This window comes from Semicossyphus pulcher, unplaced genomic scaffold, assembly GCF_022749685.1.
Source record: "Semicossyphus pulcher isolate SPU_LCO1_2020_fin unplaced genomic scaffold, fSemPul1.0.p SCAF_15, whole genome shotgun sequence".
Classification (NCBI taxonomy): Eukaryota; Metazoa; Chordata; class Actinopteri; order Labriformes; family Labridae; genus Semicossyphus; species Semicossyphus pulcher.
The window spans coordinates 9,362,440-9,380,923 of record NW_027211659.1 but is presented as its reverse complement, the minus strand read 5'-3'; the positions used below and the strand labels follow the sequence as shown (position 1 = coordinate 9,380,923).

The window sequence follows — 18,484 nt, the reverse complement described above, 5'->3', positions numbered from 1 at the left end:
ATTTTATAGTTTGACTCATGTCCCATCTGTTAACATGGAGGAGGCGGGCTTTATGACCTATACTGCAGCCAGTCAGCAGGGGGCGCTCGAACTGTCATGTCGTCTACAGTCTATGATCACATCTCAGAGTAGAAAAAGCACTAAAAACTATGAAACTTAAAATAAGAGCTGTGAATAATAAATAGAAAACCAAAGCAGTCTCCCGATGCTCATCGTGCCTGTTGTGGAACATTTATAGGCTGAGCATGTGTGTGTGATGTTTGTGCTTTTGCAATCTAAGATGATTTATTGATATTAATAAAGTGTCCAGATTAAAATTTAAAGCGTGTTTTAAATGTTTTATCCCATTTCTATGTTTTTTCTCTCAGAAGAAAAACATCTAATCAATAAAGAACTTGAGAGTGACCTTTTACTGAAACGATTAGGCTATATATCATTATAATAAATATCACCGTATGTGATATATCCCTTAGAGTTTATTGGTTTAAGAAAAGAAAAAAGGAAAAATCAAGAAATATAGTGTTTTATCCTTAAAATGTATGAAACTTGAAGTGCTTACTTTTAATCCTGATTCGTCCAAAACTTGCCAAAACATAGAAGCAGCAACAGGACAAAACACAAAAAGTAGGCCTATACTATAAAAATAAAATTTAAAAAAACGTATTATATATTTAAAAAAATCACATTACTGACCTTAAGTCTCATATATGTTTAATTTTTTAAATCCTATTACTTTTTAATTATATTTTTCTTAATTTGAAATTGGCCCGTTTATGTACTTTAAAAAAGTCTATTTACAACAAGATTTTCTGATGTTTTTATTTCCGGATGGGCCGACTGGGATAGAGGTAGAGACAGAAACGAGTCCGCAGCGCCCCCTACAGGCTCTCTGCGGAACAACACCTGTGCTGTGAAGACATTCTGCCTTCCTCTAAATCGCAGATGAGCTGCGGCGGCGGCGCGAGCCTGACACAACGGCGTCCCCCTCCACCGGGAGACGGACCGACTGACCGCCCGCTCGGTGGTGGAAACGTAATGGACGTGCGGACTCGGAGCGGAGCAGAGAGCCGCAGTCCCCAGATGGCGGAGTGAGTGAGGATGCGACTCCCCAGTTCCATCTTTGTGTCGGTGTCTCTGTTCACGGCCGAGACCACGGCGGCGCTCTACCTCAGCTCCACGTACCGCTCAGCTGGAGACCAGATCTGGCAGGGGCTCACGCTCCTCTTCACGCTCGTACCGTCCGTGCTCGTGCAGCTGACTCTCACCTTCATCCACCGGGACCTTAGCAGAGACAGACCGCTCATTCTGCTACTGCACATCCTGCAGCTCGGACCCATCGTCAGGTCAGTGCCTGCTTGTTTATGTCTCTCCTCTTCACTATGTCGCACGGTGAAACGGCTGCTATCACCCACAGGTGTTGTGTCCACGGATGTTTTTTCTCATTAAAAACATGTCCGGCCTGCCTGCACATAAGCTGCTTAGGGCTGCTTTGATGAATGCTTTGCGCACATGCTGTTGTTTTCATTTGCCCCGGCCCTTTGTCTCCTCTGGCCGGCCGCTGACACGCTGCTGCATTCAATGTATGTCTGTAATGAAAAGGCAAGATCGATGCTCGCACTGCTTATCGATATGTTCACAATCCCCTCACAGCTGTCTGTCACACAGAGCTCATCCAGCAACACTTTCAGTCAGTCCTCCTCCCTCTCTGTTTGATCTTCTTCAGCCATGAGCTCTCAGGCCAAGCTGTGCCTCATTATTCATGACTGCTCCATCTGAGGGGACATTAAATCACCACCATAAAGCCCAGCACGCCAAGAACATGAAGCAGGTTTGATTCAAAGTAGGTTTCCATATAGGAGGAATGTGCCTTGACGTGTTGGTGTCTGTTATACATTTTAAACATCTGCTCAGTGCTTTAAACCGTAATAGGCCGGGTCTCTCTCTGTGTAAACCCCGGCTTGACCTGGCTGGACCATCTGCCTCAGCTATAGGACTCTGAGCCTAATCCTGCATGCATAAAGAACGCTTTCTACTGTACACACAGTCAGCGAGGGTGATAATTTAATCAAACATACAGCAGGAAGTCTAAAGAGTTTATAGACCACAAAGTAAACCAAACAGGAAGTTAATTTGCATCTGTGCTCGATTAATACCTTTTCAAGTAAAGAAGGTGAAAAATGATGCTTTCGGTTTCTCAAATGTGAGATTGTCTTATGATACAAATTAGGTTACTAGTTAATGGAGAAAGTAAAAGAGGTATTAATTAATAATTGAACTCAATAACTGCTGGATGCAGCCCTGATGGAAACCTATTATAAGAGTTGCAAGATCTGCGACGGAGTTGTACGCACATCTTTTTTAAGATGAGGTGCAGGAGAAGAGATTCCAGGAAGAAGCCTGACCAAGCGTGACATACAGCTCCGGAAAAAAAAATTAAGCGACCTTTCCAAATAAATCAGCATCTCTCGATCCACATCTGAACCTCATTGAAAACCTCCTGAATGTGATCCAGAGGAAGATTGAAGGTCACAAGCCATCGAACAAAGTAGAGCTTGCATGGACGCTGTAATTAAAAACCAGGTTACTCCACCAAACATTGATTAGTGAACTCCTCCAAAGTTTAAACATTCGTATTCTGTTGTTTAGAAATGAACTTCTTTGCATTATTCGAGGTATGAAGAACGTCTGTTTTGCATCTTTTGGTTATCTTAACCAGTCATTATTTTATGCAAATAAAAGACCTCAATTAGAATATTTCATCTGGAAGTTGGGAGAAATGTTGTACACAATAAAACCGAAGTTCATTTTACACAAACCTCTAAATAGAAGAACCAGAGACAAACATATCTTTGCAGTGGCCTCTTAATTTTTTCTGGAGCTGTATACAGACACCAAGTTTCTCAGGGTGCTGGTTTAGCTCAGTTGGTAGAGCGCCACATGTACAGAGGCTTCAGTCCTCGACACACTGATCATTTGGTGCATGTCACCCTCCCACTCTCTCCTCCTCATATTTCCTGTCTCTCTCTTCGGTTAAACCAAACAGGCACATTTTGAAAGCAGAAGCACGATTATACAGTTTTACTTTAAGTTAGCTTTAGCAAGAAACACGCACACACAAACTGTTTACAACTCTAGGATGCTTATTTCCAATCTGAATATTTACTTTTAAAGCAAAAATCACAAATATTTCTTTGTTAAAGCCTCTCACATGTGGATACTATCAGTTTTAATCTAATCTGACCTTTAGCAAACAGTCTTTATATTTAAAAGGCTGTATGGACTTTGGGAATTACAGATTTGAATGTCGATTCTGCAGTTGAATAGGAGATGAATTGATTAGTCCGTCAACAGAAAGTGAGCCAGCAGTTAATTACAAAGATTGATTATTTAAGGCCGTTCATTTGAGTAAATTAACAGTCATTCACATGGAGCCAACTTTTCAGATGCGTAGAGCTCGCTGCTCTTCTCTCCTCTTTATCAGAAACGTTATCTTTATCAAGGTTTGAACAAGCTTCTGCCCCCGTGGTTCTGCTTTTTTCAGTATTTTTGTGACATTTTACAGCTGAATAAATTAGAAGTGTTGATGATGAAAGTAGCTGTTTGTTGGATATATAACTGCACGTATGACAGGTCACAGTACGGCCAGCCTTCAGCTTGTGAATCCAAACTGATATTTGTGGAAACACTTTCTTTCCCAGCATGTTGATCCCCGAGCCGTGGCCTCTGTGATCTGACCCCGCTGGGGCCTGCTTCCCCCTCCAGGGTGCGTTCAGATGATTACTGCTCAGACTCCACATCTGTCCTCCGTGAAGAGCAGATCTAAGAATAGCCCGTGTCGCTGCTGGCTCCTTATCTCTGACAACACAAGCAGAGAGGGGAAGGTCCGTCTGTACTGGCGACAGCACAGCAGCACTTCCTCCTCTCATCCGCCCAAAACAACACTTCTCAAAACCTAAACAGTTCTTATCTTATTCAGCAGCAATGACTCTGCAAGTGGTGAATGCTCATCAATTTAATTTCCTCTTATTCCAGTTTCTTAATCTTCTGAGCAACTTTTTTGCACTCCCTTATGGGACTTCTTTGAGCGTGTGATCATGTCTTATATCACCTCTCTAAATAGAATCTGTGAGGTTTGTACACTGTGGATCTGCGGGACAGTTTGACAAAACAAACATAACTCAAGATCCTCTCCCTGCCTTGTTCTGCAGCTGTATCCCTTTAAAGTCTTAAAAACATCTTCAGCTTATAGTTGCTTCACCTGTAAGGAACAATACAGAAATACACAGACAGAGGAGGATTTCCTGTTTGCATCACCAGCTGTTCCCACACTTACCCTTGCGTCACAAAGGGCCGCTCCTTGTAACTAACGTCACCTAACATAACCTATTAGGGTCAGCCATCTTGTTTGAATTGGCGCTCAGTGAATCTTGGGATACGTTGGGCCGCCAAGGACGCAACCGATGGATCCTGCTGGGGCCATTATTTTTTTTGACTCAATATCTAAACATTTTGGTTGGTTCTGCTAATCATGCTAGCAGTCTAGTCTTTAAAGCTAAACAGTAGCTAAATGCTAACATCAGTAAGCTAACATGCTCACAAAGACGATCGCTGTGTCTCAATTCAGGAGCTACATCTTTCGAAGACTGCGTCATTCGTAGACTGAACTGAAATGAGGATTTCCTGTTTGCATCGCCAGCTGTTCCCACCCTTATTCTTGTGTTACGAAGCACCGCTCTGGTCACCTTAGTGGCTAATTAGCTAGCATAACTAACGTCACGTAACTTAAAGGTATAATAAGTAGGATATTCCTAGAAAAATATAATATAGACTTTTACAAATATAATATAATATAAATCATCACTTATGGGCCTCTATACATGTGTGTAGGTGAGTGTGTGTGCAGACCCTTGTGAGACCCTTCCCTCTGCATCTATTCTGTTGTTTCGCTTTGCACGGGACGTTTTCAGGAGGGGCGCTGTTGTGGTTCCCTAAGCAAATCACAGCGTATAGATGAGAGTGGAAGTGGTTCAAATTAGCAGCTGGGCCCCATTTAGACCGGCAAACATGGCGAAAGAGCGATGCAGAGTTGGCCTTCTTTCTGTTGGACAAGTAGGTGCCTCAAACCGGGTAGGACAGGCTAACAGGCAGTTAGCATGTCAGCGTAACAGTAACTGGTGGTTAGCATGCTAGTGCAAAGGTAACCATGATGCTGTCGGTGTGAGCTCGGCGGGGTGGGCGTGTTCTTGCACGAGAGAGACAGCGTGAGCTTCTGGTGACGAAGAGCCCCAGAGGAGGGGCCCAGTTTGAATGCATTGTTGACAAAATGCAGGGGAAAATCCTACTTATTATACCATTAACCTAAGAAAATTTGTTTCAAGGCCCCTTTCATGTTTTAGCATTTGTATTGCTAGCTATTTGAGTGAGTTGAAACCAAAAACTTTTACACATTCCTCGACCACTTGAGAGTCTGCCATCTCATTTGAATTGGTGCGCAATTAATCTCGGGATACGTTGGACCGCAAAGGATGCACCCGATGGATCCTTCAATGTCCTGGAAAAGCAGAACGCATTTGTTGCTGCATCTGAAGGAGCCTTTGACGCAGAGCTGTGACGCCTTCAAAGCCATCCTTCGAAGGATGCAGCCCCTGAATTGGGACACAGCTATAGATATAATTGACCTCACTGAGGTCATCTGCGACTATTGGTTATAACACAAAAGGAAAACAGCAGATATGGCAACCCTCCTTGTGAGTGGATGTTCAACTGTTCAGGCTTTTCAACTACCAAAGCTGGTTCCCTGCTTGATGTACAGCATTTTTGACAGGAACCGACGAGCTGTCAGCCCCCTTCAGGAGATACTTGCCAACAGGCCTAACAACATTTCTGGGGAAACTCTTGAGTGTGTTTACATGCGCACTAGTATCCTGCTTTGGATCATACTCAGGATATGGTGTTTACAAACCTTTCTATTCACCTCCCTGTAAAGTCGCCTTCCTGCAGGTTTTTAAGGATTTATCACAATCCCAGACATGATGATCTGAGCCAAAAAATAATTGACATACCAGAGTATCCTTCTATTGTTTGTACTGGAGTGTAGCACAGCACGGTTTTTCAATACAGGGTTGGGTCATACCAGATACTAAAGTAAAGCTTTGGTCTCCTCCATTCCCTGAGGTAAAAATCTAAATGTTCATCTAGGTTTACTGGCTATGAGCTAATGGTGTGTTCCATTTACCTCGGAAGTCGGAACTGGGAATGACGTCACACCCGAGTTGACCGCGTTCCAGTACAACATGTTGGAAAACCAAGATGGACGCCTCCAGTAAAACAGTTGTGCTTGCTCTCTCTGAATACAGACAAGTACAGAACAAATATGAGGTCCACAGATAGAAAGTGGACAGTACTGTGTGTGTACGACTGAGTCAGTGAGACACAAAGAAGACAGAAGGGCTAATAAACAGTAGCTATATTACTACGGTTTTCACTGTTGATGCGCGGATAGCTCTAGCCAGGTTAGCCATTGTTAGCAATACCAGTGGATAACAACACATTATGCGGTATATTGTGCATACAAACACCATAATAACATTACACAGATAGAAGTTGGACAGTACTGTGAGTACGACTGATTTAATGAGACACAAATAAGACAGAAGTGATAATAAACAGTTAGTACTACAGCTTTCATTTACCGTTGAGTAGACATCTTTGATTATGAGGTCGGGGTTGGTGAGATTCCTCAGACTTTCCGAGTCGGAAATCCGACATCGGGCCGTTCCAGTTGAAATTCCAACTTCCGAGTACAAATGGAACGCACCACAACTGTTACTGTCTGCTGTTTGGTGCTGACCTGGAAGAGTACAATGTATGTTAAACTGGAAAAAACTGGGCTTTCTTCAGGCACACTCACATCGAGCCAAGGTTTTATTTTAAAATGCCTTTATTGAATCAGGTCATCTCTCTGAAAGTCTTTAATGACTCTTCCTAGCCACGCCCTGAGGAAGACCCGATGGTGGTCGAAACTAGTCGGCGTTTATTTCTCTGATATTGATGGGGTGTTTTTTTTACGAGAGATGCCCTGATTCAATAAAGGCATTTTAAACTAAAGCCTTGGCTCGATGCGCGTGTGCCCGAAGAAAGCCCAGAGGCCTCCCTCCCTCGACAGACTACAATAGGCTTCTTGCTTCAACCGAAAACGATGCGTTAAGAGCAGTGACTGTAAACAGAAAAGTTGAGGCCAAGAAAACAAAAAAGAGATTTAAAAGACGTTAAATGCTATGTAAAGCTAACACCTCTCACATGCAGGTAGTAACAGGATCATTGGTGTTGGTTATAGCTGCTTTAAGTTGCCTGCAAACTCCACAATTACCTGAAGACGCACAGGAACATCAACTTACGAAATGCGGAAACTAGCAAAGACCGTCGCGTTGGGAATCACAGGGTAACTCACAATACGATACGCGATATGTGGCAATATGATATGTCTCTATATGATAATATCACGGGACAGCGGTTCTGCGATAATTGATATATTGCAAGTGAGTCAAAATGCAGGGAAATCTGTTCATGGTGCGAAATATTTGTAAATTAAAATATTGATATTTGGCGCCAGCATATCGATAATTGTATTGCACGAGTCAGGATGACGATATATATTGCCGTATTGATATTTTGTACTGCCCCTCAAAGACCGATCTTTCTCACTTCATCCTTCAGTGAGCTTTCATTATTTTTTTTAACCTCTGGAAAGCTGCTCTCAGACTCCACCCTTAACAGTTTTATTTATTTATACATTTTAAAATCGAGTCAGTGATGCGTTGAGTGTGCGTGCCGCTCCAGTGCAGTTCAGCCTGATAAACAGTCTGTCCCTCTGCACCCCTGTGGCTTAAATCCTCCTGCCTTGCTGTTTTATTGGCACCGTGTATCAGTGCTGCTATTCCAGCACAGACCTCTGGCCCCGTGCCCACACTCAGCACTTCACTGTTTTTACTAACTCGCTGGCAGATGACTGACTGTGACTGTAACTGGCATCCCGTTAGACATTCATAACAGCAGTGAGATAAATGCTGATGAACATGTATCACCTCTGGCCCGTCGTCCAGAGGCCTAAAGCTGGTACACTGAGATAAGGCCTGAAACACTACCTTTTAATGAAGCTCTGTTAGTGTTTAAAGTAAGTAGAACTGAAAAACACAGAAATATTCAATTAACTACAGTTTTTCTAATCTATCAATAGTGTAAATAATACTTTATCAAATGTGATAATTGTTGCTTTTATTAGGACCTTTTGGTTTCGAGGTAATTTGAGATGTTCCCTTGTGGTCTGTGAAATTAATCAATTACTATCTTATCCCTAACAGTTTCAAATGTCTGTAAAGTAAAAACAGTAGAAAAGAACTCCCAAGAACAATTAATTGATAAAGATACTCAAATCTTTCACTTACGATACAAGCATCCGGTTAAAATCAAGTGTTTAACCTTGTAAACATCTCCATGTGGTGTTCTTCATGAGCTACAAGACATATCAGGAAGGACGGGGGGACGCTATGCATATCAATATGTGTAACCTATGGCAACCACTTCCGTGACGCGCGAGAAAGCTGTAACCGTCGTCGTCATTTTTCTAAACTCACTTCTGACTACTAACGTTAACGTTACTACTACTAATTACTAAATTTCAAGCTAGTTAAGTTTCAACAAGTTGCCACTAAACGATAGCCGAGACGTGTTTTGTTTTTGCGACGGAGGGGGCAGTTGGAAATTAGCATAGTGGGCGGGGACTGTGCAGATTCAGGACTTTTTAATGAGGGAGAAGGAGGACATGCCTTGGGAGGATTTTAAGGTAATTAAACGTATTTTGCAGAAAAAAACATATCGGACACAATTTATTATTTCAAGCAGAGCATTTTATATGTCTTACAACATGACTGGAGCTGCTCTTTAACAGTCAGTTGTATCACTCTTGGCTGTGTAAAATGTAAACAAGGGCTGTTTCGGCAGCGTGCAGTTATTTATTTCGTCTGACACCAACACGGTGGCAGCCATCACAGGCGTTAGACTATAAAGAAATAATCAATCCTCTTCCTGATGGTCTCGTTTGCTTTTGTAGGTCATATAGAGGCATCAGTATTCATTTCAGTCTGTTCCATAACCAGCTAAACTGTCCGGAATAAATCGAACCAATTTCAGAATAATAATTATATAATATTATTGCAGTGGTAAATGTATTGATGCATTCAGGTGTGCCTCACTTTTATGTTGCACCTAATAAAAGTGCTAAATTCAGACTGCTTTATATCCCGCTGGGTGGTTTTATCCAAAAATATACATCATCATTTCTAAATTGATTTTATATGTTGTTTTTACGATCTTAATCAGCTAAGAAGCACGTACATAAATCTGTCAAATACATGTGGAGTCAACTGTAGTAAATATTCTTTGTTTCATTAAGTCATTATCTATTAACAAACACCTGAGGACCCATTCGCTTAATCGGCTAGCTTGACACTCTTACATGATAAGAGGCTACAAAACAAACACAGTAAAGAAAGCTGCTAAATCTAGCATAATGATTGGCACTATTAGTTAGCATGCTGATGTTAGCAGAGCTGTTAGCATGGCCGTAGCATGTTTGTCATGTTTTAGTGTGTATGGTTTTTGTTGGGAGTAGCTGGGATGTGATATTTAAAGAGGTTTATATGTTTTCTGGAGTCTAATAAATGATATGAAAATGAGTCACTAATGAAAGGTAGTCTGCTGCTAACAGAAGCGTCTGCAGCTCCTTATATCCTCTGCTCTCTGTCTGTGTTTAGGTGTCTGGAGGCGTTCTGTATCTATGGCAGCGTGGGCCGCGTGGAGGAGCCTTATGTCAGCATCACCAGGAAGAAGCAGATGCCTCGCGGGGGGCAGTCTGAGGAGGTGGAGCGGCAGGTGGGGCAGGCGGAGGGGAAACTGTTTACACACCGAGCAGCCTTCGCCCGCACCTCTGTCATTCAGGCCTTCCTGGGATCTGCCCCCCAGCTCACCCTGCAGCTCTACATATGCGTCCTGCAGCAGGGGGTCTCCATCGGCAGAGGTGAGGAGTACCAACATGTGCCCTGGTCACCAGTTTCACAGCTTCACATTGATGTGGGCTGATCAGCTGAGTGCCATATTGGAAATAAGAGGATGGTGTTTTCATGAGTCAGAGTGGTGTTATGTAAGCGCCTCTCTGCCAGTTGGTGCAGATCTGAAGGCAGGCTGTCCAACTCTTTGTGTGTGTGAGAGAGATTTAGCAAATGTTCACACAAAGTCGAGCAAGGACATCTGGTCATCCAATTAGGACAAAATAAAGGACGTTATAAATACACAGCTCTTTATTTCCTCCGCTCAGGCCGGTCTGACACTTCTATTTCACGCTTAGTGATTTAACAGTGGATGTGATGAATGGAAGCGCCGGGCGCTAAAGGAGAGGTTCATGATTTTTCTCATGTGTCTTCAAACAGCAGTCAGGTGTCTGTGAACAATAAAACAGTTTTTAATTGCTGTTATCGTTACTGCTGTTTTTACTGGCTATTCAAACATCCATTATTTATTTATTTCTAATGTAAGTGATGAAGGACAAGAGACTCAGGCTACAACAAAGCTGTTCAAGTGCTTATATAAGCACCTGTTTTTAACCTCGCTGTTGTTTTATTTACCGATACATGAATCTATTTATATATCACGCAGAGACAAGCTGAGAAAACCAGTTTAAAGTGTTGCTGTATCTCTGTTATCTCTGACTGTATTGTTTGTTTAAGAAGGGATTTTTGATACATTTCTTTTATTTACAGGCAACTTTAGACTTTTAATGAAAAAGAAAAAAAGACACGTTGGGATAAAATCCCTTCACATGTAGATAAACTGAGTTATAGTTTAATTTTGTTGCATCCTCAGCAACAAAACATTTTTTTACAACATTGAATTTTAAAAAAATAATATTATAAGTGGTAACCACAAGATTTTTAGGCATTTTTCATTTGTGATTAGTTTATTTCTGTGTTATACTTTAACGTACTTTAAAGTTATAATCTCGAACATCTCTTCTTTGTTTGTTCAGCCATAGTAGATTACTGTTTACTCGCAACACTTGCAGAGAGCGGAAAAGCAGCAGCTTAGCTCCGCCTACCCTCTCTGGCAGACCAACCACTGCTGGCTGATGGAAAACGCATCACTAACTGGGCGCCGCTTGTTTGCACTAAAGTCGCCACAGACAACCAACTTATAATACTGCAAATGCAGAGGCTTTCATCAGTGAGCCATAGGCTCAATCACCATTGTGTTACCTCATTCTGTGATATATTGTGACTTAACAGACATTTATTTACCTGAAAATCTACGAGATTATCACTTTAAGTTGACAAAATAAGACTTTTAAGTCAGATTCATAGTGTGAGTTTGTGCTAATACTGTAAATTTGGGGCACAGATGGTTTAAACGTTGATAAACAGTAGAGAAGAGAAAGGATGTGATAACTTGTTGAATTTATTTATGTAACTATTTGTTTCTACTATTGACACGGGGTGTATATTTGTGTTATAAATATTAAAAGGTAGATAAAAGGTAGATAAGGGGTAGGGGTAGAGCAAACTTCATCCTACTCCTTTTGGAACATGTACTGTTTGCTTTGTGTTGAATATTGCAGTTGATATTGTTGTTGCTTAGTAATTTATCTACTTTTATTTTATTAACATGTTCAAATGAAAATACCAATCAGTCAATCAATCCTTTAACTCATGTTGTCATCATGTTTCTCTGCGTCTTTTCTTATCAGGCACGCTGATGGTGATCTCCCTGCTGTCCATCGTGTACGGAGCGCTGCGCTGCAACATCCTGGCCATAAAGATCAAATACGACGACTATGAAGTGGACGTCCGGCCCATGGCTTATCTGTGCATCTTCCTGTGGAGAAGCTTTGAAATCGCCACTCGAGTGGTGGTTCTGGTTCTGTTCAGCTCTGTGCTGCAGCTCTGGGTCCTGCCTGTGGTCCTGCTTAACTTCCTCGTCTTCTTCCTCTACCCATGGATCCTGTTCTGGCAGAGCCACTCGCCGTTCCCTGAGAACATAGAGAAAACTCTGACCCGGGTGGGGACCACCATCGTGCTCTGCCTGCTCACCTTCCTCTACGCCGGCATCAACATGTTCTGCTGGTCGGCCGTGCAGGTGAAACTCAACGACCCGGACCTCATCAATAAGTCCCAGAACTGGTATCGCATGGCTGTGTACTACATGCTGCGCTTTGTGGAGAACGCCTCGCTGCTGCTGCTGTGGTACATCTACAAAACAGACTTCTACAAGTTCATCTGTGCCCCGCTGCTGGTGCTGCAGCTGCTGGTCGCCTACGCCATCGCCATCTTCTTCATGCTGGTCTTCTACCAGTTCTGTCACCCGTGTCGGAGGCTCTTCTCCTCCAGCATGACGCAGGGCCTGTGGAACTGCTCCTCTCTGCTCTGCCTCGTGTGCACCACGTCCTCGCCTCAGAGCAGGCCGATGGGAAAGCCTGTCCTGGAGCCGCCAAGCCCAAGCACGCACAAAGAGCCGGGTAACGACGGAGCCCACGACACAGGCAGCGACACCACAGAGGACATGCCCAACGACACAACATACGACATGCTCAATGACACAGTCTACGACACTCCTAATGAAATTACCAATAATATAAGTGGTGGAATCAATGGTGACATTAACCACAGCGTATCCTGCAATGCTTAGAGCATCACAAACATTTGACGTGCCATTCGGAGGAGCGACTCTGACAGTTATCATCTGTTACCTTTTAAGTGCCACATGATTCCTCTGTGAGTTGAGTTTACACTTTCATATATCCGTCTCAACTCTGCCACTGTCTCCTACTCCTACATGAAATGTGTCCTTAACTGGAGATCTGTCTGCAAACGTGCATCATGTTCGGAAACGCTGCAGAGGCGGTGCTCACTGCTGTCATCGATCACCCTAACTACCCTGTCATTGTGCAGCCTTTAAATCAAACACAACCACGCGGACGCCACCATGCATCTTTAGTTTAAGAGACTGTGTCCACCTATATGCTGCATTACTGATCACAAGGAGCCATGCATTTGACTTGATTGTATTTAGAATATCTCTTTGGCATGGAGGTGTGCATGTGTTGAGCCTCAAATGAACTGTTATCCTGCGAGGGGGAGGGAGGGGGGGGTCTGTTTTTGTAAAGGGTTTTTTCTGGTACCCCCTTGGTTTTATGGCTGCGAGCAATCAGCTTTTTTACTCCTTGATAAGAGCTTTATCATTAAAACGCGCTGCTTCTGTGATGTATTTGTGCGTCGAGATGTTGAATCACACATTGTTGAAGAGCCCTTTCAATCACCAACACGTTACTGTAAAGCACGGACATCTCCCAGCGTCACGCTTTTGCACGTTTACACAAAAAAAAAAAAAAAAGGATTTAAGTGGCTTCGGTTCAGCAGCAGCTGCAGTGATGTAAAATGCTTTGTTTGGATGTATTTGCATTTTTCTAACTCATTTCTGTTACGTCTGCAAGTCTCTGTCTCATTTGTTAAAATATTTACACACAAATTAATAATATCTAATTGAAAAATTGTATATTTGCTTATTTTCCACCTTTGATGTGTGTGAGAGAGAATGTCAGTGTTGTCTGTTTTTGCACTAACTCCTTTTTGCAATGTATCTGCAGAGGGACCCCTGGGTATCACAAGAATGCTCCCAATGTTTGTATAAATAAGAGTTTAAGAGCAACCTTTGAAGCCAAAAAAACATGAAAAAAATATTGTACACATTTAACATTCTCATACAGAGCAAATAAAAAAGGCATTTAAAGGATAAAATCCTACTTAAAAATCTAAATAAATTTATATTTATATGTGAAAACTGTCTGTTGCCTTATTTTAGGCTCATAGGCTGTCCTGTACTGACCTCTAGTGGACAAGTGACAAAACCACAACTCTACCTTGTGTCAGTCTGATTTATAAATCCCATTCATATTCTGGGTTCATTCATACATGCATTCATTCATTAAATGACTGCACTGTAGTTCCAACAAATCAATTTATTAAACAGCTTCCACAAATTCAACACAAAGTTTTACAGACAAAATCCAGGATTTCTTCAAAATGCCTTAGAAAAAGTGCTTCGCTCGTTAGGACTGAACATTTAACAACTCCATCCTGGACATACAGACTCTCATATCTTTACAGTTACAGATACTGACCAGTGTAAATAATTATAATACTAATACAGGCTAGTTGAGACACTTTACAGTAGTTAGATCCCTACAAAAACAACAGTTAGACTTTACTTAAATATCAACAACAGCAACAGTTCAGTCGGGTCTTATCAGGGAATGTACTGAAGAAGAGAAATGAGAATGAGGTGCTAACAGTCATGCTAGCAGCTCAATGAGGCTGTACTGAGACACTGCAGCACTTTAAGCTAAATGCTAATAAGCTAATGTTTACAATTTTCACCACCTGAGTTTAGCGTTTAAAATGCCATTTGCTAATTAGCACTGAACACAATTTGCAGCTGAGGTTTATGATAAAACTATTTCAGTAACATTTTAAACAGATTACAACATTTGGATGCAGTATTTAGTTTTGATGCAAGAGTATGTGTGTTATATTTGTTTGTTGTTTTTCTAAAGTAGTGCTTCATGGTCGCCTTCTGACCTTTGCCTGGTCGATACACAGCAACATTTTCCCACTATGTAGACTCACAAACCTTATCCTGAAGTAGGTTTTTCCAGCCTGTGGGGAGAAATAACCTACTTGTACATTATATTTTACCACAGGGAATCATTAGAGGGTCTTCAGGGCTACTTCGTCATGGTTTTTATTTCAAACACACCTCCAGATATGACGGTGTCAGCTCTGTCCTGCCGTCACAGAGCCACAGCAACAGCGAACACACTGACCACACAGTACATGGTGCGATTCTCCCACCTCACCGTGCTGCTTCCTGAGATACACAAACAAGTAGGACAGAATATTACATTAATAATTTCTGGTGAAAAGTTCTAGTTGAATTTTAAACTTTCTCGACAGTTTTTTTTAAATCATTTGAGCAAAATGACTCACTGAACATTTGCTGATTCCAGCATCTAAAGGCTGAAAATCTGTTGCTCTTGAATATTTTTGGAGTATTATTTTGGTATCAGAAGTGAAATCTGCTGTCACATTTGCCTTCAAATAATTTCCAAAGATATGACCTGTAAATATGAGTCATCTCTCACCATCAGTGGCTGTGTCCCAGAAGCAGGAGTTGGCTGTGTGGAGACCAGCGCCGGTCTTTTGCATGATCGCACAGTTTACTGCAAAACATCAGACAGCAGAGTTAGTTACTGTCACATGAGAGCTACATGTCAACATTATATTCTGCGGTCTCCTTAAATTAACTATGACAGGCAGTAGGTTCACCTATGTATTTAAATGGCCGTCCCTGTTTGACCAGGTGAGTCAGAGAATGCTCCACTATGTTGGCTGTCCACTGGTTCACTTTACTCTGGTCGTAATCTGTTCCTCCGATTACACCTTCAATACACTGAGACAAAACAACCATACACTGTCATCACATCAAAGAGCAGATTTACAATAAAATACACTTTATTATGGTTTCTAGGATGAGAACATGTACCTCCTTTACTGTGACATTGGCCTCATCAGCACTGAAGATAACCTGCGGTGAAAGAAGAAAGGAAAAACACGGTTACATTGAGACATTAGTGTGATTTCGTTTCCGTTTTTTGGTTTAAAAAAACATTAGCTGATTTACAGTCAATCAGTGCATGAAACATGTGTCATACAGAAACACAAAGCTTATTCTTTTCACATGGTTAACATCCATGGGTCTGACATTTGGTGAAAATAATTGAAAAAAGACACTTGCAAAAAATATACAGTTATCATTATCTTGGTTTATAAGAATTTATCAAACCACTGACCAATCCAAGAAGATATTTAGTCTCCTTCTGACCTTTATAAACAAGCATAACTGCACAATGTTTGGTTTTAAAGATTTACTTGCAAATTTTGTCATAACAAGATGATTCGTAGATATTAATTAATCGACAAAATAATCAGCAGCTTAATCACATAATGAAGTAATAATTAACTGCTATCTTCTTCAGAAATGTAGCTCTAACTCCACGCATATAATCACTTAAATTCGTCCTTCATCCAATTAAATAATATAAAATGTTTTCATTAAGATATGTATGAATTATATTTGAGTATTTTTATGGTAGGCGTAGTACTTTAATTTATTTTTATTTATGTAAAGGCTCTGAGTACGTCCTCCTTCATTTCAATGTATATAAAAAAAAATTTTAAGCATTTATTAACAGTAATAGACTACAAATATGTGGAATTTATGTATTGTACTTGCTGTTTCTAACGTTAATACTGACGCTAACATTATTACTGTGATGACTATGACCACTCCCCGATGAGAGAACCGTTAGCCTCGGCTAACTGAGTAAGCTAGCTGATTTAGCTAGCGTTAGCTTAACAAGTTGTCTTTGTTGTGTCAACTTTGGAGCTTTCGGCTGTTTAATTAAATGTGGTTCAACATAACATTACCTCATCTCCAGAGTTATATTCCTCCATCGTTACTGTAACTGACACAGCGGTTTATTTCTTGTTATAATCACCGGCGTCTGCCTGTTGCTAAGTTATTGTTCCTGTTTACTTCCGGTGTTTCACAGACAGCGAGCGCAGAAGAGACAAGTCCGCAAGTGCTGAAGCTGGTGCCTGAGTTATTATGTCGCCTCACTGTGGTTAAAGTCAGACACTAGAAGACCTGACCAGCACCAACATTAGAGGGCGTAAAACTCATGGAAAATACAGTAAATCTCTTTATATGTCAGAAAGAAGGTTCAGAGGAGCAGAGGTCCTCACATCGAGTTCAAGCAATAAATCAACTGTTACATGTTAAATGCATGTAAATCTGAAATATTAACATGTGCCAATATGTTTCTGCTGTTGGGTTGTTTTTGAGTTCTTATGATGATGTAATAAAATGTGAGTGACATAACTACATTAATTCATTCTTTTTTTATTGGTTATTCATTTAACATGGACTAAGCAGACCAAACCATTAGAAGCATCTCTTGGATTCCTTCTTTAAACTTTAATTTTTTGAAAGCATTTATAAATGTTTAATAGCCTTGGTTCTCATCGTTTCACTCTTTATAACTCTATTATCCCTTGTTGTTTTACTAAGCCTGTACATTTTCTAACCTTCTTAAAAATGCTGTTTTAATAGCCTATAGTGCTGTATAAGTAAACTTTTTTTGTCGCTTATGGGCAGTGCACATTAATAACTGCTGAAAATGCAGTTAGCTGTAGCCTCTGGACAGATAGTCCCTTTAATATATAGCCTAATTAAATCACACAATAAAACAGGACTATAGGCAAGCAGAGTACTGAGAAAAGTGGGAACATAATGTCAGCATAAATCGGAAATGCAATGCAAAATCATATAGTACATAAAAATATAAACTCATACATAATAAAACAAAGAGAGGAGGCCACAGTGAAAGACAATAATACTTGGTGACCTGCTGACAGTGGTCATGTTCAATGCCTGAACAGCTATACCCACTTCACCTGCTCTTTGTGCAAGATGACCAACCCATGTATTTCTCAGCTACATACAGTGTACTTAAATAAACTGTCACTCTGCTTAAAGCTGGCTGCTCCTCTAGCCATAACAACCACAGAAATACACCCAAACAACCAGAGGATATCAGCAGGAAAATGTATTATACATAATGTACTACCCAGTGACAATACGGAGTTTCCCTGAACCCATTCACAGAGAAGCACTGCGGTGTTAAATGCACTTAATACCCCAATTGTTTATTCATGTATTTAAAAAAAACCAACAGGAGTCTAAATATGTGAGGAAACAACTGTCGCATTGTTAGAAATAAGCTTATTTGTTAGGATTTCTTGCTTCTCTCTCTCTCTCTCTCTCTCTCTCTCTCTCTCTCTCTCACTCTCTCTCTCTCTCCCTCTCTCTCTCCACACACACACACACACACACACACACGCACGCACACCACGCCCCCTCCGGTCGGGAACACCCTGGCTGTGGATTTGCGCCTTCAGACGGTGCCGAGGCGCACCGACACACTCACGTACGATCCCTGATCCCCGGCCTGACTCTCCCCAGCCTGTCGTGCTCCCCTGCCGGGCTCCTCGTCACCCTCCGCCGGCTCCAGGTGAGACACCACCGCGGTTCTGCGGGTCAACCAGCTGCACTACCGGGACTCCAAACACCGCCGTGTTTCCTCTGGCATATGGCACGTTGAGCCTCTGTTATGTGTCCCTACTTAATGATGTTTTATTTGTGTCTTTTCCTTGTTTTTTCTTTCTTCCGGTAGGTGGGGGGCTGTCTTTCCACCATCACGACCACGACCCCGGAGGATTCGTCACACACAGCGGGACCAGACAGCCCACTTCCCGGGTAA

At 41.6% G+C, this 18,484-nt stretch overlaps 2 protein-coding genes across 3 annotated transcripts; one reads left to right on the top strand and one right to left on the bottom strand.

Annotated features, from left to right (window-relative positions):
• Window positions 1–940: 940 nt before the first annotated feature.
• Window positions 941–13,876, top strand: xk (X-linked Kx blood group (McLeod syndrome)). The gene is made up of 3 exons (XM_069663071.1): window positions 941–1,343; window positions 9,813–10,075; window positions 11,795–13,876. The coding sequence occupies exons 1-3, from the start codon at window positions 1,099–1,101 to the stop codon at window positions 12,730–12,732; spliced, it is 1,446 nt and encodes a 481-aa protein (XP_069519172.1). The 5' UTR covers window positions 941–1,098; the 3' UTR covers window positions 12,733–13,876.
• A 177-nt stretch (window positions 13,877–14,053) lies between these two features.
• LOC138592459 (dynein light chain Tctex-type 3-like) lies at window positions 14,054–16,704 on the bottom strand. 2 transcript variants are annotated; one of them, XM_069663274.1, is made up of 6 exons: window positions 16,590–16,704; window positions 15,646–15,687; window positions 15,429–15,552; window positions 15,245–15,322; window positions 14,860–14,970; window positions 14,054–14,759 (listed from the first exon to the last, which is right to left on the bottom strand). In XM_069663274.1, the coding sequence occupies exons 1-5, from the start codon at window positions 16,614–16,616 to the stop codon at window positions 14,894–14,896; spliced, it is 348 nt and encodes a 115-aa protein (XP_069519375.1). In that variant the 5' UTR covers window positions 16,617–16,704; the 3' UTR covers window positions 14,054–14,759; window positions 14,860–14,893. The 2 variants fall into 2 exon arrangements, with proteins under 2 accessions (XP_069519375.1, XP_069519374.1); XM_069663273.1 differs by having other exon boundaries at window positions 14,054–14,970.
• Window positions 16,705–18,484: the final 1,780 nt, after the last annotated feature.

What these genes read in the sequence shown, in the direction of transcription:
- xk (XM_069663071.1), top strand. Translation starts at nt 1,099, where the DNA reads ATGCGACTCCCCAGTTCCATCTTTGTGTCGGTGTCTCTGTTCACGGCC. An exon ending in CAGCTCGGACCCATCGTCAG is followed by an intron (nt 1,344 to 9,812) that starts GTCAGTGCCTGC and finishes GTCTGTGTTTAG; the next exon opens with GTGTCTGGAGGCGTTCTGTA. An exon ending in GGGGGTCTCCATCGGCAGAG is followed by an intron (nt 10,076 to 11,794) that starts GTGAGGAGTACC and finishes TTTTCTTATCAG; the next exon opens with GCACGCTGATGGTGATCTCC.
- LOC138592459 (XM_069663273.1), bottom strand. Translation starts at nt 16,616, where the DNA reads ATGGAGGAATATAACTCTGGAGATGAG. An exon ending in AATATAACTCTGGAGATGAG is followed by an intron (nt 15,688 to 16,589) that starts GTAATGTTATGT and finishes CTTTCACCGCAG; the next exon opens with GTTATCTTCAGTGCTGATGA. An exon ending in CCAATGTCACAGTAAAGGAG is followed by an intron (nt 15,553 to 15,645) that starts GTACATGTTCTC and finishes GTTTTGTCTCAG; the next exon opens with TGTATTGAAGGTGTAATCGG.